Source organism: Poecile atricapillus, chromosome Z (assembly GCF_030490865.1).
Source record: "Poecile atricapillus isolate bPoeAtr1 chromosome Z, bPoeAtr1.hap1, whole genome shotgun sequence".
Lineage (NCBI taxonomy): Eukaryota > Metazoa > Chordata > Aves > Passeriformes > Paridae > Poecile > Poecile atricapillus.
Window position 1 is genome coordinate 61,041,944 of NC_081289.1, and position 24,226 is coordinate 61,066,169.

A 24,226-nucleotide genomic window follows, 5' to 3' on the forward strand; every position below is an offset into this window, starting at 1 on the left:
TCACAGCCATAGAGAGAGCAAAGTGAAACCTGTCATCTTTTAATATGAATTCCATCAGTACTGACATACATAAAGAAACAAATTAAGCCCAAATGTAGTTTTTGACTAGGCTTGATTTTAGTTTTATAAACAGTACACTGGAAGGAATCATGGACTTCCCCCTGTGGCTTCAGAATGACAACCAGCTGGTCTGTCAGCAGGGGGGAGCAGTTGAAGGTTTGAGGACCACTTACTGCACAGAACTCTACACCAGAGCTGTCAGAGTAACTAATTCTACCAAGAGGCTGCATCCTCTCCATGGTATCTAAAACCCCAATGTCACTTACAATTTCCCCTTTGCACAGGCTTGTTGAGCCAAATGCTGCTACAGCATGACAAAGATTTTTCAGATAAAGTCTCTTCAATATCTTCCTCTTACATAGTTTTATTACTCCTTGATAGTCTCCAAGGATACAAGAAACACAAGGCAAAGTTTCCAAAATACCTAGCTATGGCAGCCTCCTGTGAACAGCAAATATGCCTCCCATTACAGTGGATAGCGTACTACCCAGATTAAAACAGCTTTCATGAAAGCAGATCTGAATTTCCCTTTTGACCATCAATGATTCAATACAGTTCAGTTAAAAATATTTGTCTAAATCCTTTCGAATCCAAAAAGTGTATGGGTGTTCATTTCTAAAGACCTGGATGAAGGTAAGGCTTTTAACACGATGCAGGAAAACATTTCTTCCTATCTTCCACTAATCTGGGACAGAAGAGATGACAAGATATTTCAGTTGCAAAAGGATTCAGCTCCTGAATTTTACTGATTTACAAATAACTATCTCCCTACCTTTTCCAATAAGCCAAACAGCCTAGAAACTTCTGCACAGAAATGTGTTTTCTATAAAGTCTTGGAGCTTTGTGGCTTCTGGTCTTTCTTCCAGACAAAAAAAAGAGTAGACGCTAAACTAGGTTTGACAGTCATTCCTTTAAGTCCAATTGCATTTCTTTCCAAGACTGTATCCCTTACATTGCTGAATTTATTCATATATTTGGAGGTGTTCTGATAGCAGTATGTTACTAGCTGGGGCTGTATAAAGTGGCAGGAGAAATGTGATTTTGAAATACACATTATTTTTAGCACAATGTACTTACTTTAAATGTGGGAAGGTCAGTGTGGCAAAAATATGATTAACTATCAAGATATAAGGAAAAGCCAGCTATTAAGATGGTACTATTTGATGTAATATTCAGATGCAAAAGAGACATTCTCCTCTTTTCTGCCATACTGCTCTAAATTCCAGTCTTATGGAGTAAAATGGAAGTCTGACTTTATGGACAAACCTCTATTACATTCTCTAAAGTTCTTTATGAAAACAACAGTCATATAGATGATACTGGTAATGGAATATCCCAATTAAACAGATGCAGACGCAAAACATAAATGAAATTAATACTGTAATCAAAATTTGTTAAAGCTGTCAAGATTTCCATGACATCTGCATTAATTCTAAACACCTCAAATGAATTACAATGAAAGTTTTGAACATGAAATATTTTGTAAGCACCCGTTTATGGAAGAGCAAATATGCAATTGTGGGTGTTGCAGAATCATTGCTTTCTACCTCCTGCCTATCGAAATGGAAGAAAAACAGGGAACTTAAACCAAATTTTGGAGGACATGATGGGAAAACAGACTGATTAATGACAGAATCTTCTCTTTCCCCTTCCTTCAAATATTTGTCAACTGGACTTTAACTGATATGTAGCAATATTAAATGAGACAAACAAAGGAAGGAAGAAGCCTAGAAAACTCTGAATCTGAGCCTCCTTGTCATGTTTACATAACTACATATGCTGCAGAAAGACAGGTAAGATTTTATACAAGTACTTCTACAGTTTTCACTAGCATGCATCACTAAAAAAGATTCGATATAAAATGATTAAATAAGTACTAATGCTCATACTTTTAAACATAGAGCATTCTACTGAATTATATTACCTTTTTTGTAAAAAGAGCAGAAAAAAGTTTAAGTGGAATTTATTAATATCCCAAGTCTTCATTGACTTGCAGTTAATAAGATAAATACAAAAAATCAATATGAACAATACAGTATTATTGTACTCAGAATTTATTCATTTTTTCTGAAGAATGTAGATAATTCGGTTTATTAACTTGTATTGTAACATCTCAGCAAGGAATGTGATTGACCATCCTGAAAAGATGCCCCTACATAATTTTCTTCTCAAATGTAGACATAAATCTCAATTCCTCAGTTCCTTATACCTACTCTTTCTGTATAGATGAATTTTGAATGAATGGGGAATAGGACAGTCATGGAATACTTGTACAACACACTCCATAGGAAACAGCTGCACTAGAGGCAAGACTGTTTCTTCATGCATTTGTGTATACACAGACTTCAATCAATAGAAATTTCTGGTAAACGGATGGATGGTAATTTTTAACTTCTGTCAAAGTCCACAACAGGAATGTAGGACTGCCACTGTTGGGACCAAAGGCAAAGCCCTGCATAGCTACTGTCAAAACACAGCACAGACTTCTTTTTCATTTCCACTGAACTCTGGCTGAAGACTTGAAAAAAATCCCCCAAAAACTGAACCTGCCTCTTCACAGGTAATCAATGCTCTAAAAAACATGTACAATGTATACTCAGACTTTATGCCCAAAAAATAAGTGACTAGGAATGCACAACAAATTTTCATTTACTTTTGGAAAAGTTCTGACAGGGATGTTAAGAGCCAAGAATTTTTCAGATTTAGTCCCATTTCCAAGCATATTCTAGGGTAAGACATTTGACACTTTTGTCTTCTCTTTAGAAAAAATTACAATAAATGAGAAATCAAATGTGTTAAGAATTGTAATTAGTATTGGAAAAATGCCTTTGAAGGGGAAAAGCTCTAAATAAATGCCAATATTAAATACACCAAAGCTCAGTATAATCAGAAGAAATAGCATTTTAATAATTTAATAATATATGAACAATTCCCTTTTGTTTAATCAAATTTCCTCTGGCTGATCAGAGGTCACTCTTTCTCAGTGCTTTAATATCAACTCCAATTCCAATACTTGCTTTGTATAGCAAGTTCAACAGTATAAGCAAAGTTCCATTACTTAACTTTGTTACTATCTGCATGCTTTATGTAGGAAAGTACAGCCCCTAAAATGAGGAAATAATACAGCTCCTTACATATGCTACAGAGAGCCATAAACAAATCGTGAAAACAAGAAAGGTTTGTTGCTAATCACATACCCGCCTTTAATATAGTCAAGGAATGAAACTTCTGTTTCAATTAGGAAGGAAAGCAATGTTACCTGAAAGCAAATAAAAGAGAGTCAGACATGAATTGTGTGTTTCCCAGTTGAACAAGTAGAGACATAAGCACAATGTTTTTCGAGTCTGTCCTTAGGATGTAATTTCCTACGGTATTAAGGGAAAAAAGAAGATTAAAAAAGATATTAAATAATTTCAGTAGGCAGCTCTTGAAAGGGAAGAGACAGATGGAGAAGTCTGTAACTGCCTTCTTTTTTTCTGTTTAAGGAGAAGGTAAGGGACAGAGGATTGTATTCCAAAGCAGGTTACCGCATACATATTTTCTGAGTTCTGTGTACTACACCTATAATTGAATATTACAGGACATATGATAATGCATCTATTCTGTGAGCACTTTAACACTATTTAAAGAACACAATTATTTATGTAATTACTCATCTCACACTAAAGGCGGTATTGAGTTCTAATACAAGCCTAGAATGCAAAAATCTAGTAAAGTACACAGGTATAGGAAACATATAAAAAATTTCAAAGTAGTATGTATATATATATATGTACGTATGTATGTATGTGTGTGTGTATATATATATACACACACATATATATCTATATATATAAAAATGCAAAGGTAAGAAATTCCAGCATTCCCAGATTTTATCATTCAGAAATGACAAAGATCCAAAACACAGAGTAATCTAAAGGTGTTACTGGCATTTTCAGCAATCAAGTCACAGAGGAATAAACTCAAGCAGTAAAGATCCAGCATTTAAGTTCTTCAAATATTGTGCAATATTTATGAAGCAAAGAATTAAAATTAATTTAATTTTATCTACACAAATTCTCTCATTATGTAAGTGCAGCGGGCAGTCAGTGAAAACTGCTTAAGTAACTACTCAGAGCAAATCCACGAATAAAGATACAAGGAATAAAAAAGGAATGGAAGTCTGCCACAATATTTTGTGTCCTATTACAGCAAAATATAAAAACTGAAAATAATCCTATGTTGTAAACTTAGAATGAGATTACAGGCAGTAATTCTGTCTTCTATCCAACTTCCTTTGTCACAGTTCTGTGTGACTGAGTGATTAGCTAAGATTAAAATCACCAAATTACTCTTCCAGCTGAGAACAGAAGACCGTAACAGTGTTCTATCAGGCTATCAGGAGCATAGCCTTGCAAAACAGACCAACATGTTATTAATTTTCCCACTGGACACAGTAATATTAATGGTTGATCTTTTCTTACAGCTAGTTATCTTGACCGTAATTATTTTAAGGAAATATTTTCACTGCATCTGATTTTAAAAGTTCAAAAATGGATGGAAACAACTCCTGAAGTGGCTGAATTATTTACTTACATTTAGGCAATGACTACCAATGCTTCAAGCTTTATGCAGTGAATTTTTTATTTCACTCCTAGGCTTTGTTTAAAACTAACCATGTATTCTGAAACACTTCTGTCTGGTATGTAATTTGACTATCTGAATTTAAAATGACCCCTTAAGTAATAATAAATTGAGATGTGCACTGTATGTACATAGACCTTAAATGCAGTAGTGAGACAGCAGTCAATGATTTTTGTCCACTCTAAGTTCTCCAGAATTCTACCTCCTATTAATTAAAATTACGGTCCTGATGCCTGGCTTGAAAATTTAAAAATTTGTGGGAAAAAGAATACCTTGGGTAAATGATGAGGACAAGAAAAACACAACTGCAGGCAAACACATAAAGTGACCATGTGGAGAAGCAGAAGGGAAGCCTGAAGGACTAATAGAAGTAAGGGCAAATAGGGACAGAGATGACTTGATATCAAAAAGAATTTACAAAAGTAACAGAAGAGAAGGAAAAAGAAAAGGTAAAGAAGGAAAAAGAAAATTTATATCAACTGTTTATTGGAAATTTTAATGCAACTGGAAGTAAAGAACAGCAAGACAGCTGATTTTGCCTGCTCAAACATGAGTAAAATATGTTTTTTCAAATGCAGACAGATACTTGTGAAGGTGTATTAAAATGAAAGTATTTTTAACCAAAATCCACATGAAAATTTAATGTGAAAATACATTTTTTGCCATTAAATATCCTAAGCCAGATTTCATACCTAACATTTTGAGTATACTTTTAGCACTGGTTGAAAGCAGACACTTTACCTAAGTTTCTCACTCACTAATTTAATGCAATAGAACTTGATTTTAACATGATAGATTTTAGTAAAAGGAATATGTTAGCAAAGAATAAATTACCTAATGAATTAGATATTGCATGGCAAATTTTAATAGGCAAGATACTTCTGCCAATTTTTCATAATTTAAAGCAAAGGAAGAAAAATATGTGTTTATTTTCTCGCTGATAAACAGACTTAGAAAAGAATGAGAAAAGGTCAAAATATTCCTTCAAGGCTACTTTTCAGCATGAAAGTAGCCCTTCTGACTTCAGTGGAACTGTTCATGTGGAAAAAACCCACATGGTGGACATGTTTACAAAAAACATCTGTTATAACTGATTAGGTTTTCCAATATACCAATCCTCTATATTTATCTTCACTTTTTTGTAAATGATGTTCTGAACATCACAGATGCCAGGCCATCAAAGCTGAGCAACTGCTGAAAGGAAATACTTGAATTGCTATCAAATGGTTCATACACATGAGAACAGAATATGGAATGCAAACAAAAAAAGAGAAATTCTCATCCCAAACAATACTAACAGATCTTTCAAAAATAAATCTACAGAAAACCTGTTGGTAAAAAAAATTGTTGACTCTTTTTGATTTAGCCGTGATAAGCATACTAGCATTTAATGATGTTAGCTCAGCAGATAAATTTAAAAAGAAAATTTATTTGTAAAAGTGCAGGTCTATTTCAGATAAAAATTAGTAAGTGTTCAGACCAATAGTTTCAATTATTTGACAGAAATTTTGGTAGAGCTTATTTTGAAAACCACTGGTGAATTGAGAGCACACTTGGACAGATTTTATATCAAACTCTTCAAATTAAAAAAATATCTGAAAATAAGTGCTGTGTAAAAGTAAATAGTTTATTGTGGCCTTGACAGAAAGCTCTACTCTAATCCTGTTAAATCACGAGTCAACTACACTCTGTTTGAAGAAAGAAGCATCCAGTAACATAAAATATATTTACTTACTGTTCCAGAATTAACATACTTTTTCTTTTTTCCTTTTTTCTTTGGATTTATTACCTAGAAACAGATACAAATGTTAAAGCAGCATGATCCAATATAAAGGTAAGTGCACGGTATCTTCAATGCAGAAAGTACTCTATTTTCAGTGCATTCTAAGTGCATTCAGCATCCTGTTTACTGATGCATCTTGATGCTGGGTGCATGTTGAAAACCAGTGAATTTATCTTTATGGTACTTGCCAGGTGAGCCAGTGCTGGTACTGGTATTTGACAAATAAGGGATGGGGACAACAGAGGTGAGAATGTTCATTAAACCTGAGAGCTCAGGGAAACACTCTGAATTTTCACAAGATTCTGCATTTTTCTGCATTCCTGATCGCAGTGTTTCAGTGTACGGTGTCACTATTTTGTCATCTCACAATGCATCTCTTCACAATCCAGTTAATCGGCTTCCATCTGCTCTTCATAGCACCTGAGAAACATGAGAGTTTTTCTACTCCCAAGTTCTGTACTTGGTGACAGAATCTGGCTGACAGGAAGATCGAATGTCATGAAATAGGTAATTTCATGAAAATGTTGAAGATCACCACCTGACTGGCATACAGGAGTGGAGGGGGAGGGCTCAGTGCACTCCCCATACCCAAGAATCTTCACAGAGCTGGACTACAAAGCATTAAACAGTTTTCTTGAATGTCTGGAACCCACGCATGTAAAATTTCTCACTGTAGCCACCAATACAATTTTTTCCCTTTTGAATACCTACAAAAGGCAAGTCTCATTAATTCTGTTACATACACATGAAAACGTACTCCTGCTTTTCCAGAAATGTACATGGAATTGGGAGCAAAACATTATTTTGTTAATTAGGTCATTCAACTCTCTCCTATTTATCTAGGAAATTCAATGCCTTATGGCTTACTGCCAAGTTATACTGTAAACTATTCACAGATGTTCTGCAAATGATAAGGAATGAAAACATTCCCAATTGAAATCTTAGTCAATTATCTAGTATAAAATATTTGAAGAATTATGCCTGAAAATGGGCTAACTAGTAATACACGTCTTCCAAAGATTTCCACCCCAACCAAAATGGAATTACATTTAAAGATTCTATTCCTTGCACAACACAGAACACCTGTGAAATGTAAGGCAGGAAGAGATAACTATCATTTGAGGTTTTCCCAAACAGGCTAAACAAGTGACTCAGTCTTTCCCCCCAGTATTCCACACTGATGTTATACAGTAAATATTCTGCAAAGCTTTTACTCCTTTACACGCATGTAAGTCCATTAACACTTAAAAAATCCCAAGTAACTCCTGCCCCTCCATTTAACAGTGTCTGATGAGCAATAGATTCAACCGGTGTAATGGTGGAAATTAAAGAATGCAGCAATTCTTGTTGAAGCAAAATCTTAGCCAGAAAGTGACTCCTGCTGACATTTGCCCAGAGAGGAAGATGAAGGTAACAGGCTGCCTGTCTGCCCTGTGGCAGTTCATTCACTGCTCTCCAGAATTCAGTGGTCAGGCCTGAATTAGCAGCATATTGCTTGCTAGCAGTCATTAAATGCCAAAGAGAAGATTCATTTGAACTTTCTGCTCCAGGTAACTTGACAATTGGCTTCTTAGGAATTGCAAGGAACTGCACTAGAGCTTGGAGTGAAATATCATGGGAAACAAGGCAGCTAATTGGGAGCAAAGATGAATTAAATGACAGATTGTTTCTCTCCTATAATTCATAGTACTATAATTACTATAGTATTTACATGTGGTTTTTTAGAAATTAAACAACACTTCAGCCTTTGAAAGTTTTACATCCCTGCAGGAACCTAGAAAGCTACATGAATTATAATGAACCTGTTAAAAAAAGCTCAGTTGCAAAGAGATGGTTCTAGCAAGGTTCCTAATCTTTAAATATGGCGCACTCACTCAAACTTCTCTACCTGCCTTAGGTAAATTTGTGAAAGCAAAACAGTTTTTAAAAAGAATTTGCCCAGTATCTTTTGTTCTGATAACTGTACAGACTAATCAAGTTGAAGCAGTACTCAAGTATGGAGGATTGCAGTGTGGGGAGACAAACATAAGCTGCTCAAGAAATGTATGCTGTGGCTGGGAGTATGATACTGGCACTAATTTAAGAAACTGAAAAATTACTTAAGATGTTATGACAGAATATTCCTGGTAGGGTAGGATTCGTGTCAGTGATACAACAGGAGAGATTTTCACTGCACACAGTAATCTGTGTTATGACACTATTCACAGGAAACTACTGCAACTTACTGTAACTCTGGGGCTGATCTTGGATCTAAGTAAGAAAAAAAACATGGCTTTCAGTTATCTTTGTCCTGTTCTGCACAACACCACCTTTGCACATCTTCAAAATAAAAGTACAGCACATAACTGGAGTACCCTCCTTCCCTGCCTTCTTTGTTGCTTACCTAAACCATGATATTTGTTACCATCTATATTAGGAGTATGAAAACACTGAAGTTTAATGGCAGTAGTCTGAGACCAATTAAAGGATACCTTAAGGAATAGCAAAGATCAGCACACCATACAGAAGGAAAAAAAGAGGATTATAGCCACACAGGCTTGTCTTCTCATTAGTGGCAATAACAGCTTTCCATTGTTTTCAGTATTTTTCACTGTTGTTTTCTCATTTATTTCCTGAGAGTGAGTAAATACTCATAATACTTACCTCATAAACATTGAACTGAGATTGCCCTCTCGACAACTCTCTGTAACTTGTTGTGAATTCTCCAATGAAATCATGGCTGTTTGAAAAATAATATTTTAAATCAAATGCATAACATTTAGGAATTTAAACATGTATTTTATCAATTAATGCAAAAGAGACACACAACCAATATGAACTGACGCCCCAAAAAGCAAGTAATGGCAACAGATATAATTTGCTTAAAAATCTTTATTACTCTCTCCATTTTGTGTTCATCCTATTAGTAATGCAAATTTTGAGTTGTAAAGTTTTAACTTAAATATTTTTGATGGCTTTTGCTTAAGTTACCAACAATGAGGACTGTGTTGTAAATCAGTGATTTACCCCAATATAAGTTTACAGAATCTGAAAAAACAGAGTGGGCTACCAAAGATTCTCACCATTTCCTCAGTGGATGACCACTGGCACTACAATCTCTGAACTGTGTATAAGACTATGTAAGAGAAAGGGAGTTTCTGAAAGCATGAAAGGAGCAACTTAAACCAGAAAAGACCAGGCCTCCCAATCTGTGTAAAATAACATTGAACCCTTAAGGGGAAGACACAAAGCTTATTTCAGCTCCTCTGTCTTCCCATCTGGGAAGAGAAAAACAATCCACAGAGGCTACTCAGCTTATGGTATTACTGGAAAGCAGTGGTTATCAAGCTTCTCCTTTCTATATTCTATTCCTGCTCCAAGAACACATTTGGCACTCCTGTGTTGTCATTCATGTTTTAAAAACTGCTTTGTCAATGCGTAACAGGGCTGGCACATTGACAAGGAGCCCATGAGCACAGCAGGGAGCTGTAGTGGGGAAGCACTGCTGAGGAAGGTGCTAGGGTCAGGGAACTGGGGCACAGAAACCACAGCCAGAGCTGCTGGTTTGTATCTCAGGCAGGTACCAGAATGGAAGGACTGCAGGAGTCAGTGTCCCAACTATCAGCTACACAATTCCCAGCAGCCACAAGTTCTGCTCCCACTCTCTGCTCTGCCCAACTGAACCTTCCCTACTGCTGCTCCAGATTTTTCCAGCTGTGCCCTAAGAAGGCATTGTATTTCCTCTATGCTCTGCCTCCACATCGGGTGAGCTATGAAGCTAACTGTTTTACATTCCTTCCAATGGTAAACTACAATAGAAATTCAGTTTTATGACTTTGTGACTTGCAAAACTTGCTTTTAAGAAATTCAGTACACCTCTTGTTAAGCTGTAAATATTAAAAGCAAATTTAAGTAAATCTGAATGTTGCAAGATGAAAAATGAAACAATATGTAGTAACATGAAATTCCTTTCTTGCTTTATTCATAATGAAAGTAAACAAAAAAGAAGCTCAAACATAAACCTCATTTTCTGACATCAGCATGAATTCACAAAGTATGTAAATCAAATAACTAAAAGGTTCAGTCATCATGCTGATACAAAATAAGCAAAACATACTGTAAGAAAACTTGAGAAATACTGTATGTTAAAGATATTCCTCATTACCCAGATTCAGAAGGGACCACCTCAAATGAAACACTTCCCTTTCAGCTGGGAGATCATCAAATTGATTCCAAATCAAAGACTTTGCTTAAGAAATATACTTTGAAGTTATATCTCTGCTTAAACTTTCTCCAGACTGCAGGGCCTATTTAAGCAGGGAACAGAGGAAGCCATCCACAAGGTGTATTTAACCTTGGACAACCATGGCACTGGAGAAAAAGATATATTGCTTAAAATGGAACTTTTCCCTTTTGTAACAATTCAAACCTTTTATTTTCAAATGAAGTTGTATATTCTGATGGCAGAAATTCAAACAATAGCTCAATGACTACATACAAACATGCTGCAGCAAACAGGAAACATGACCCCTTCCAGAGAGGATTGTCTCTGGGGAGCAAAAAAAAATCTGTACTGCTTAAAAGTAATTGCTCCTTTAATTCTAAGAGACACTGGAAAGCCTCCTTTCCCTACGGCTATATACAAACACTGACAAGACCTGAGCTAGAAAGATATGGTTATTCTGATGAATAATGTTAAAAAGGCATGGGCATACACAACCAGTCTCAGAGTCCTTTGCACTTAAAGGAGCACCAAACTGGACCTTTACACCCGGTATTCAGGTGGATGCACATGCCAGCACTAGGCTGCCTCTGAAGGCTGAGTGCCTGCTGGATAAAATATTTCCAGATGTGTGAGTCATTAAAATAAAGTATTAATAATTTACATATTATATAAATTATATAAATTATAATTTATCTATTATAATAGATAATAATAAAATATTCTAATATTAATCATCACACTTTAGCAGATGGATCTCCTCATTAGTCTCTGGACTAAGAATCCAAAGTACTTATTCTCTTTGCCTGCCTAACACCAAATTTTCCTAGACTTACAGATCATTCATGAGCAGCGTATCAGAACACTGAACCAGAGAGTCTTAGCACACAGAACTATCATTTAAAGCCCATCTCCCTAAGTTTTCAGTTTTTAGCCCTGTATTTTTAAGTGCTGAAAATCACTTCTGAAATTGTATTAACTTTGAATTTTTTTTATTATCTAAAGGGAAAAAAATAACAGAGGAAAGGTCAGTCATAATCAGAAGCATGTCAACAGGTAAAGAGAAAATGCAAGAATTTAAAAATCTACTATCTGGAGAAGCAAGATGAAGGACAAAAAATAAGGTGGAAGAGTTTAGAATCTGAAATTTAAAATCGCTCCTGCAGTATTCTCAGATGAATGCTTCTGTGGCCCCAGGTTAGCATGACAATATTTACAGCTTTATAACTCAACACCTCCCCCCATTTTTTGTGTAACAGATCGTAAACATCAAGACTGTGAAATGATTTTTGCAACACATATGCTAAGTGATATTTTTTCTAAAATTAAATTAAAAAGCTTTCAGAGAGAACTAAAAAATCATAGTATTGTTAATGTGAAGTTGTGCAATGTCTTATTTTTTTCTTTCTGTTAGACCTGTCTGCAAGTGCTTCATATATAAGGACATACAATAAAAAAAACCTAAAAATGTGACTCTGTCAAACAACTGGGCTTGTCCCAGGTAACAAAACCAAGTTTTGTGACTTCTTATAGCATCAAATATTTTGGGGTTTGTCACAGCTCTTAGAAGCAATAAAAGGTATCAGAACAAGTTGTTCCCATGTTGACAATTTTTGTGCAAAAACTGGTCTGACACAAAGAGATGTTTAATACATAATCGTGTTACTGTTACCAAGTGCATGTATTACTTTTTGTCAAGAAGTTTTATGTGATACTTGAAAATAAATAAGAGCTATTTGATGATGATAATATGATCATGATATTACATTACAATTACTCTAACAACCTAATGTAGGAACATGAAGGAAGAAGCTGAACACAAAGCACCATGGTGATAATTTTCAAAGCACAGGTAACACAGAATGGGGAAAAGGAAAAAAAAACTTCATAGTCAAGACTCAGGAAGTCAAAATCAAGTCAAGTCATGATTCAGAAATCAAGTGTATGCACCATAATTTTGTCTTCCTGATTGCAGAACAGCCTGTAATATTCAGAATAACTTGCTTTGATATCTAGAGAGCAGGCAATCTTTCAAAGATTGGTCCTGCCCTGTCTGCACATCTCGGGATCAAACAGATTCAGTGTGGTGAGGTGCCTAGTTGGTGTAACAACAGCTTATAAAAACTGTCCATCACAAATGGAAATTAATATAAACTGAGGAACAGTGGAGTTGTACAAAAAAATCATTAAACTCTTGAATGGGATTCATTTCAGATATACTTGGCAATGTCAGAGTTAAATTAGGCACTTAGGTTTTGCTGTCATCACTATGTAAGTTTATAGGCACCACCAACTGGCACTTTATTCCAGGTAGGATGGATTCAATCAGACCATTCTCCCCTGTAAGCCACTGAAGTAGCTTAAATGATTAGTTCAATCTACTTTTCTGATTTTTGCATTGTCTACAGTCACATGAGATGAGCGCTGTCTCATCTTTCAGAGGAATTTTGCATATAAGATGTCAGTGCTCAGTATGATCTATACTCAGATAGAAATCAAAAAGAAAAAAAAATCATACCATTAGAATAAAAAGGAAAACATGTAAATGGTCCTTCACTTTTTGTTTTTTAGATATTAATTTTATAGGTATTTAGATTGTGATGTCAGCAAACACAGATAGTATTTGAAACTATTTGAGACTGGAGAGGCTAATTGCCTAAAATCTACAGCATGTTCAAGATTTCACTCAGACTTGCAGTTACTTAGCGTTATTTGTCAGATTTCTTCCTTTTCTTTCTACTCTTACAGATATTGGATAAAGTGATAGCATGAGGGGTTTGATACCTTGATAAAAGATAATCCTTATTTTTTATTAACTTGGCAATACGATTTAACTTTTAACCGCTAGCTTATTTTCAAAAAATGTGGTTTATACATAAATACATAAAATTTTTAAGGATTTGCCAAATCTCATTGAGAAAAGAATGTTAATAGAAATTCTAACTGGGATGCAATGTTTTTTTGCTACTATGGCTTTTAAAATTTAAATACACTTATTTTAATTGCTAGAATATGTAATTTGTCTCTCCAGGGAATATCTGATAATGAAGGATGAATTTACACTGGCAGGTATTCATAGAGGGTAAACGTGAGATAAGAATGCTCAATAATCAACAGGCTTCATGATGGAAAACCAAAAAGACAAAATTACAATCCGAGAAAGCTAAATAGGCTTTTGGATCTTGTCAGCAAGGAAATGAACAGTAGCACAAGATAAATTTGCCTATTATGATTACAAGACATGTTGCCACAGAAGCACAATATCATTATCTATAACACTAGAAGCAAATTGCATTGGTAGTATTAAAGACATTACTGTGGAATAAATAATATGCTTTTAAAAATCAAAATGCAAGAGAATTTTCATATATTTTAAAATCTAAATTAAGATTAATAGGAAATAATTAAGACAAACCAGCTTAAAGATAAATGGAAATAAACATATTAGTGTATTACATTTTAGTTCTAGTACCAAGACTTATGAATACAGTTTCTAATCAAAGTATTAAGATATAAGCTCAAACATTTTTAAAAGAACAAGACATACTAGTCCCTGTGTTGAAACGTAATTCTACCTTGTCAAAATAAAGGCAATTTGAAAGGCTCATTTCTTCAAAGAAAAATGTACAGCCAGTACACTGGGGTTTACAGCTCTTAAGAAAAACAGATATCCCTCCTGAATTTAGCAACAGAAATCCCATGCATATTCCACTGTCCTCTTTCAAGGGGAGTGATACAGAACTCAGGTCGTCCAGCTCCAGAGTTCACAATAATGTTTTGATGAAGACAGACACAGAAATGAACATTAAGACCCAATCTGAAATCAAGGTAATTAATAGGTGGCTTCTACACTGCAATATTTAGGTCACTATGAGCAGCCATTGCAGGGACATGCATTTTATCATGTTTCAGGGATGAATATACACACAGCAGGTTTGAAATAGCCTAATTCATCAGTATTCACCACAACTGCAAAACACAGAGCTGTATCACAGCAGAATTTTTCTCTAGTACGTGTACCTGTAAATACTGACAAATAACTAACTTTCTCTAATATTATGCTAATAATATTTCTAATATTTCTCTATTATATGTTTTAACACTAAAAACATTCATACGTTTTGAAAAGTGTATAAACATGCAGGATACGGGATAACCCTTAAGTTAAACAGAAATATTGTCTTACCTCCCATCTCTATCCCAGTCATACACTTCTACTTTAATTGTCCTAAAATGAAAAAAAAAACAAAACAACAACACAACCCCATTAAAATGTGAAGTATGTACCCGGATTGCTTTTAAGATTAATAGCATAGGGGTGAATCAGTTGTGCTAAATCCTAAAAGCAGAATTTTTCAGTCATTTCTCATGGGGCAGCGAATAGCCTGTCAGATAACACAACACATCTTCATAAATCAATAGCTAAATACAGTGGAAACTAAGGAAACAATTAAACGCATTGGAAGTTTAACCAATATATTTTTACTTGCTGATGCTCTGAATTTTCTGTGGTTTTTTGAATAAATGATTCTTTAAACCTTGAAGTATTATCAAAGTTTTTAAGAACTGTTTCCTTATGAGTAAAGTGAACCCTTGAGGGCAGCTCTAACCCTGCTTCAGGGATGACTGGGAAGCAGATAAAAAGGAAAAAGCAGACATTTCCAGAGTAAAGATCAATCATATTCCATATACTTCAAGAGTGGATTTCTTAAAATGCAAATACTACAGAGCATATTATCATCAACATCCTTGATGAAACAGGAAAGATATAAGAGGTTAGAGATAGTATGTAAGCTTATTCATCTCCTTTTACTACAGAAAGTATATATATGTAAGCAAATTCAGCTGTCGCTAACAGGAATCCTATTTGGCCTAAAATGAACTGAACACAGGACAGAAAAATAACACATCCAGACCTCCTGTATTTTAAGCAACAAGTTAACCTACTTTTATTCTTCAGAACAGTTTCATGTGAAGTCATCAAGGCTGTCTTACTAATAGAGGGGACAAGAATCTAAGCAACTGCATTATAATTTGCTTCCCTGCAAGCTGATCCTCATTCTTCCAATCACATACTGTCAAATATATATTGATTAATTTTCTTTACTAAGAAGGGACTCTTCTGGGATAAAGCTGAGCAACAGCTGATATTATATACAATATAATATCAAGTAATGCACACCTGGATGTTTCTCACATTTTTTATGATATTCCAAAATAGGTAAAGGAGTTGCTTTGTCTGGATGTACCTCTTTTCAACTCAAATTTGAAGACTCCTAACCACACCATTTGTTATATTTTATAGCTCTTGCAAAATTCAGGTTGGATTTAAGTAACCTTACAATGAAAACTGATTAAAATGGAAGTTGTTCTGCCAAACAAAATGAAAAAGAACTCTAAACCTCTTTTATCCCACCAAGTATTTCAACCTTCAAAGGAAACTAATTTCACCTTCAGATGAATTCAGCAAAAAAAATGCATTATCACATTTTTTCCCCTAGATAATCATTATTTTACTGACGTTTGAAAACCTGTTATAACAGACAGAACACACGACTAAGATTTACATAAGGTTTAGTAGGATTTAAGTTTTGAATTGTCTTACAAATCTGTGTTCAAATAGCAAAATCATCTCAGTGAGAAAACTTGGATTATTAAAATAAATTATTAAGAATATCAAGATAAATTCCTGAGAAGGATCTTCAGACAGGTAACTGCAGTAAGAGCAATTCATCCTTGAATAAAGCTCCTCTCTACTGAAATTTATTTCATATTAAAGGATTAATTACAGATCTTGACTTTTATCTATTTTGCATGACATGCAAGATATTAAAAGACCTTTCCAATCTTCACGTACTGAAACTTAACCTTTACCTTAAAGGACACAGTTTAGATGATAGGTTTCCTATTTTAATATTAAAAAAAAAAAACACCTTTCATTTAAAATAATCAAGGTTAGACATGGCTATCCATGTTTTAAATGAAAAGGTGGACAGAATTCATTCAGAAGCATGCATTAGCTGAAGATTTAGTCTCCACAACACCAGAATAAACATTTACTGTGATATGTTTCTACTAATGACATTATTCCCACCTTTCACATCTATCACAGAACTCAGAGCACCACAATTTTAACTGTGAAACTATCACTGTCTTAAAGAGACCTTTGGGGACTGTGTTTTTATGCATTATCATGAGGATGTTAGCAAGTTAATCCTAACCTTTAGAAAGAAGGGTTTTCTAATTAAAAAAACCTCAAACCTCTGAAGTTTTTTCTGGGCTATCAGCTGGTTAATTTAAATAAACCTGACCACTAATGACTACTTCTTAATTTGAAACATGATTGTTGTATGCAGGGACTATGAAGTTTCATGGAGCCTTTATTCACTGAACACATTATGCTGAAAGCAGGTCAACAGCAGATACACAATAATAATTTGAGGAGTGCTGTTGCACTTTTAAGTTCCCTTAATTTGGAATGCTGGAGTTATTTCAATATACCCGCACATCTTTTCTAATTATTATAAAAACGATTTTTTAAAAATATGATAAACAGTGTAGAGTCCAGAGACTAGCTTAATAAATACTATTTTGCTTATGCATTATGCACATTAACCCAATTACAAGTAAAAAATTCTGTCTGAATATGCTCATTACAAAATTGATTCATTTTTATTGCATCTAAGTGAAAGAGCAACCAACATGGCCATTTTTAAGAAGTCCAAAAATACCTATTTCCACTGAACTAATTTGTTTGTTATTAGTGGTAAAATGTTGATTAAAAGCACGATAGTATTACCACCTAAAGATAGATCCTTTTGCATGGAACCACTGAAAACTTCAAATCTGAAGATGACTACCTTCTGTGTTTCTCATCTACTGATTTATGTATTTTAAAGGCTTTCCTTTATCAGCATCCTCTGACATTACATTGCCACCCAAGGAAAACACATGATCATTGTTTTTCATTGAAACATTAAAAAATACTTGTGTACGCTTGTCACAGAGACCATGCTTTAAATTAGTCTTTTCTTTTTAATTCACACCATAGAGAGCAAAGAATTTTTTCCAGAAAACACCACTAGCATCTCCTACAGATTTAGCATATTTGCTTTATTTTTCTAAATTCTCTAATGAGATGAACTGTTTTGAGTAGCCATTATCCTTTCAAAATGTTGATTAGATAACACCAGGGCCTGGACTGCATAGAAACAGTTACATACAAAAGAACACACAAGTAAGGGAGTAAAAAATTGTATATGCTAAAAAAGCTTTAGCTACAGCTTACCGGTCATAGTCTCCATTACACAGTGCTCTGACAGAAATCTTGAATGCCTGCCACACTGGATTTAATGTATTTTTTACAACTTCTGTTTTGTGGCAGATTGTAAAACTGTAATTAAAACAAAAAATAAAGATGCATTTTGTATTTATTTTCTTTTCTTTTGTGTCATCAAAGATGGAATTAAAAGAGATGTAATCATTCATACTTACAATGTCCATATAAAATATAAGGTAAGAAAAAAAGAAATATGGTGAAATCAGAAGGAAGGAAAGACTGAAGAGACACACTGGAGAGATATTATAGACTATAGTGCTAAACAACTCTAAATCTAAAATGTTTTTACCCAAAACTTAAACAGCCACTATAACCATTCAGTGGGTATTTCAGGGAAGAGTAGTTTCCATCCCACTTGTTTAAACAAACCTTGTACATACAGGAATTAGTCACAGATCCAGAAAGAAAATGATCTTGTGAGGATCTGACTCTTGCTTAGAGATTAAGAAACTGATCCAAGGGAATGGTGGCTTTCAGATTCTTATTCCCCACTCTGTCCATGATTTTTTAACCAGGGCTGTCTTAGGTAAAACATATATGCCTCTGTGAGATTCCATTATCACCATCACTCATGAGATGTATTAGCACATTCTGCTTTCTCTAAATGATGCAAAATTAAAATACCTCTTTTGAACCCCCATCCTGGGGACTGAATCATTCAAAAGAAAACAAGAGACAAGGTCATTGGTGAAATTATTCCTGAAATTCCTCACCCAGTTGCAACTAAAGCTATCCTTGGAGGGAATGTCCTCCTTGTGCCCCAAATGCCTACACTTTTATCCTGGCTGTGATTCAGAAGACATGCCCAAAACCAAAAAAAATAAAAAAGGAAGCATCCTTTTGCTACAGGTGCAGAAGTACTGCCCCAACATCCTGTTGGATTCAGGAGACCCATAAAGCATCAGTTGCTCAACACTCAGCCCTTAGAAGGAAGAGGGCAAGAGAGGCTGCATGTACCAGCACTCCCAGTAATACCCACAGAAAGTCCACCAGTGACCTTAATGCCACTCACAAAGGAGCTGTAACTCCTCTAGGCTTGCAGTTTTACACAGGCAGTGTTTACTCAGGAAACTGTCCCTGTAATCTTCCTCCAAGAGAAAAAGAGCAGGTAACAGACACACACCCATACACAGATTTATGTCAACTGTTCCAGTTAAGCTACAGAAAAAAGTAGTATTATACATGTAGCCTTAGGTTTGATGTATGTTAAATGTGAGGACTTTCAGTTTCCAAGAAATTTTAACCTGCCAGTAGAGCCCCACAAAGGCAGAGTGTTGTGTTGACCAGGGCATGTCAAGGCTTAGCAGTGGAACAGAAGAGATTAGTCTACTTTAACAAATCAAAGCATGAATGTAGCAAACAGCCATTCGTAAAAAATATAAAACCTATTTGGGGGATTTTTAAATTCAATTTCCTAGAACTCTGTCAAAAAGACAAAAGATATTTCCTAATTTAAATTTGCAGAATACAATGTTTTTATCTAACACAATTTCTAAGCAAGAACCTATTTTGCAGCTACAATTTCCTTTGATAATTCAATTTAATTGGATACTATATCTTATAAAAAGTAACACTGTTTAGCTATTTTATTACAACTAATTGTCATAGTGCTCTACATTTATGAGACCTGAACCTCTTAGAACCCTAAAGTGCAGTATTTGATCAATTTGTTTCAAGCTTTATTTCTGTACTGCACAACATGACAAACTGAAACCCAACAAACATTATAAAAGAAACACAGCTTAATCTGAAAAAAGTAAAAAAAAAAATAAAAACTCTATTATCTGTAAATAATTGACTAATGATTAGCAGCAAAAATACTCAACAGGTACCCACCTGCCATCTTCATTGCTTCGATGAAATACAAGGAAAGGATCAGATTTCCCAAAGAAGTCTTTCTTGTCTAGCTTGTTTGCACAAAATTGCATTAGAACTGAATCCTGAAATCAGTAATAAAGAAAAATTACATACAGCAAGCAGTCTATGACACTAAAAAAAAAAAATTCATTGAACTATGCTAATAGAAAACAAAATAAATGGGAGTGTCTGTCTTCTGAATGCCCTCTACATATTCACATTTCTGCAATGTCTTCATAGTGCAGTTTGAATGGCTGGAACCAAGAATTTCTTTGTAGGGACACCAGAAAAAGAACAATTTTCTATGCTAAAATGGCTCAGGATTTTTCAAGGATTTCTTTACATCCAAAACTGCATTCTGAAAGAAGTAGATGCACTGACAAGGAAATTATATTAGAGTTAATTTTAGAAACTCAAGTCAGACATGACGCAGTGTCATTCCTTCAGTGACTTAGACCTAGTGTTGTTTGCTCCTAGTGCCTGTCCAGAAAATGGCTGCTGGCTCTTAAGAATCTGGAACTTTCAAGAAAATGAGCCTGAATGGTTCATCCAATCTGACAACAAATAAGGAGAAAAGTTTCTTTGCTGTGATCAGGCAAACTGAAAGTCACAGAGGTCACACTTTGGGCAAAGTCAAGAATGAGAAAAGGATTATAAACGCAAAGATAAACCTGCAGACTCACCAGCTAACTGAGGCAGGGCCTGCTGGAAGACTGTTCCATACACGGATCTGGAAATGCAATAGCAACGAGAGGAGGATGAAAATGTTGGCTCACCACTGAGTGGGACAGGGGAGCAGTTGACAAAGGACATTGGAAGGTCCATGTTTCTCATAGCTTTCTATGTCTTGGTCTTACTGGTAAGATTTGCCTTCAAGACTCTTGGAAACCTGAGACCCAGACCTGAGAAAGTCTGGAACAAGGATAACTTGCACTTGGTAGAGGAGGACCAGGAAAGGTAGCATTTAAAACAGAACAGACATACAGAAGTCCATGGGACTTGCTAGGATGCACCCGAGAGTGCTGATGGAGTTGGCTAATATCACTGTGGAGCCACTTTCAGCTATCTCTATAAAGTTATGATATTCAGGGAAAACTCTCCCATCTTTGAGAGAGGGCAAGAGGATCCAAGCCAGTTTTATCCCAAACCCTTAGATGATAGAGCAAATAATCCTGGAAAACATATGCAAAGACATGAAAAAGAAGAAGGTGGCTAAGACATCAGCAGGGATTTACAAAGGGGAAATTGATGCCTGATCCACTGGAAGCCTTTCCTCACAGAATGAGCAGCTGAGTGGATGAGAGGAGCCTAGTCAATGTCATTTATTCTTAATCTTAGCATGGCCTTAGCCACCGTCTCCCATAAATCCTTGTTCACAAACTAATGAATTATAGACTAGACAACTGGACAGGGAGGGACACTGAAAAATGGCTGAATTGCTGGGCTTCAAAGGGTCATATTGAGTGCCACAAAATCCACCTGGGAGCAGTCATAGCAGCGTATCTAAAGCATCAAAAATGGGCCAAGAATGTTGAACATCTTCATCAATGAGCTGGATGACGGACAGAGTAGACCCTCTGCAAATTTGCAAACAATACAAAACTAGAACTAGCAGTTTATACAATAGAAGGTTGTGCTGCCTTTCAGAGATACCTCATATAGGCTGGAAAAACTAGCCAATATATGAAACTCATGGGGTTCAACAGAGTGAAAGGACAGGTACTGCACTTGGAAAGGAATAACCCTATGCATCAGCACAGGCTGCAGGCCAAACAGCTGGAAAGCAGCTTGGCAGAAGAGGACTGAAGGGGCTTGGTGAACACCAAGTTGATGAATGTGCCCTTGGCAGGAAAAGCCAACAGCCTGCTGGGCTACATTAGGAAGAGTGCTAGCAGAAAGTTGAAATAAGTGACTCAGCTCTGCTGAAGGCCGCTCCTGAAGTACTGCTCATTCCTGGAGCACTGTTCTAGGCTCCCCAAGGAAGACACAAACATGCTGAAGCAATTCCACAAAAAGCAATGCTAAAATGATTAAGGGATTGGACCATCTATCATCTGAGGAGAGGCAGAGAAAGCTGAAATTTTTTAGCCTGGGGAACAGAAGGTTTATCAATTTGTCTAAGTACATGACACATAAATAGCCTACGGTTAGTGGCATCCAGTGGAAGAAAAGGTGGCAATATGTACATACCTGAAATATGAGAAATTCCACTTAAATATAAGGAAAATTTTTACTCTAAGTGTGCTGAAAAGTAACTTTGTAACAGAGTGAGTGTGTAGATTGCTTGGACTCAAAACCCAACTGCAAAGAGCCCTCAGTAACCTGCCCTAAGAAGGCCAGGAGTATTGGACTATCATCCAAGGTTTTTTCCAACCTCAGCAACTCAGTGATTCCAAAATAATGAGTTTTGGAATAATTTTCTTTTTATTTATGAAAAGCAATGAGCACACTTACTCTGCAACACCCTAGTTCCTCTGCTGTTACTATGACCGTTCCACACTTCTTCCCAGGAATTCCTCTGCAAGAAAACACAACCACATCACCTTAATTCCTTAATATCATGTATGAAAGTTACAAATGACACAGAGAGCACATGGTAAGTTTTCAAGTCACAAAGATGATAGAATGTAATTCAGTTTCCCTTTTCTGCCACTTGACCTGTGTAAAAAAGTTGATTTACCTTAAGTAAATTGGTAATGAGTTGCATATTTATTATAACTAGAAAGAAACACATCAGTTTTAATATTAAAGAAAACAGCATTAAAAGTTTAAATAGGTTGAAACAGTAACAGAATTCTACTGTCCAGCCTCCCATTGATGTTTCCTTTAGAGATGACTCCAGGACTGATTTGTGAAAAACATCCTGTTTCAAGCTTTACTTAAACAAAATATCTAAAATATAATTAAAAGTAAACACCAGCATTATTTTACAGCATTTATTCTGAAATGTCTACTGAAGAAGACACATAATTATTTCACCATCATATCTGATACAGGAGTTGCAAAATAAATTACTATTCACCCAGGCAGCAATTTAAAACATATGCTGCACACCAGAAAGCCCAAAACAGCTCCTCAGCATAAAAAACAGCAGAGAAACAGAAAACTCACACATAATCTGATAGCATTCAGTGCCAGCAGCCTTTTGGAGGGGAAAACACTCAACACAGAAGGCCATGGGCCTTATAAAAGGAGGACAATATTAACATGATGGTTGATAAAAAGAGGTGAAATACTTCATCAAGATTAGCACAAAATTTCTTTACAGAACAAAAAGTTCTCATTATTCAGGAACTAAAAACTCTACCAAGAGACTTGTGCAGCTTTTGATACTATTAAGTACAAACTTTGTATGCTTAAATCTACATGCATGAAAATAGTACTGGACCATTTGCAGACACCAAAGAGTTTGTTCTCTTATAAATTCTCTTACAAATCATTCATTAAGAAAAAAATCCTTAAATGTAAAGTAAGCACCCTGACAAAAACTTCAGTGGTCACAGATCAGGCAAATGGAACAAACTTTAACTAGTAATTATGCCTTGTAAGAAAATAATAAAATAATTTCAAACTGGTTGAAATTTCAAAATGAAGTACAAAAAAAAATCATTACTTAGTGATTCATCATTACAGACCAGTCTATCCAATTGCCAGAGAAATATTGACTAATACTATGTTGAAGACAAGCATGTAAGAGTTCCACCTGTTTAAATCCAGAATGCAGTGCCATTGCCCATCTTCCATAGCTCTAAGGGATAGCTGGTAGTGAGCAACCCTGGAACTGGCTCTATCGCACTGAAATTACAACAGAAAATTTATGTTCAGGCAACTAGTTTCTGAGGGTTTCTCTGGAAAGAGTTACAGATCAGGATTTTTGGGGTACTAATTAGTGATAGATAGATAGATAGATAGATAGATAGATAGATAGATAGATAGATAGATAGATAGACAGATAGATATTATCTGTAATCTGTATAGCATAACTGCAGTCAACTCCACCATTCAGGGCTAGTTATCTGAAACGCAGATATAGAACATGTGCCAGTCTAAGTGTGAACAGGGTGCAAATTGAATAAAGGGAAACAAAATGTGAAAATCTACATTTCAGTGGGTACTACTGGACTTGAGAGTCCAGAACCTCTAAGTTTCTCTACAATGATCACCTCTTTTTGCACAGTATTTGAAAGAGCAGGTAATTTCACTGTTAGAGGAACAGAAGAGACAACCATTATCAAATGAAAGGTTTTCAACAATACCTGCATGTCTAGATAAGATACAGTCCTGAGAAGTAATTATTGTCTCCTTAGAACAAATTATTCCACAATTGAGACACCACATCTGCTGCACCAAGAGAAGTTTAAAA

At 35.4% G+C, this 24,226-nt stretch overlaps 1 protein-coding gene across 5 annotated transcripts in view; it reads right to left on the reverse strand.

Annotated features, from left to right (window-relative positions):
• Window positions 1-24,226, reverse strand: part of LOC131573386 (copine-8) — a 72,600-nt gene that overhangs the window by 17,083 nt on the left and 31,291 nt on the right. For 2 of the 5 annotated variants that reach the window (XM_058827309.1, XM_058827310.1), the window contains exons 7-13: window positions 22,318-22,381; window positions 19,843-19,946; window positions 17,956-18,060; window positions 14,854-14,895; window positions 9,110-9,185; window positions 6,419-6,472; window positions 3,258-3,319 (exon numbers count right to left, since the gene is read on the reverse strand). In XM_058827309.1, coding sequence (XP_058683292.1) covers window positions 3,258-3,319; window positions 6,419-6,472; window positions 9,110-9,185; window positions 14,854-14,895; window positions 17,956-18,060; window positions 19,843-19,946; window positions 22,318-22,381 — 507 coding nt within the window. Of the gene's footprint in view, window positions 1-3,257; window positions 3,320-6,418; window positions 6,473-9,109; window positions 9,186-14,853; window positions 14,896-17,955; window positions 18,061-19,842; window positions 19,947-22,317; window positions 22,382-24,226 lie in introns of those variants that run through there. The other 3 variants (XR_009276186.1, XM_058827311.1, XR_009276187.1) reach the window with 3 other exon arrangements.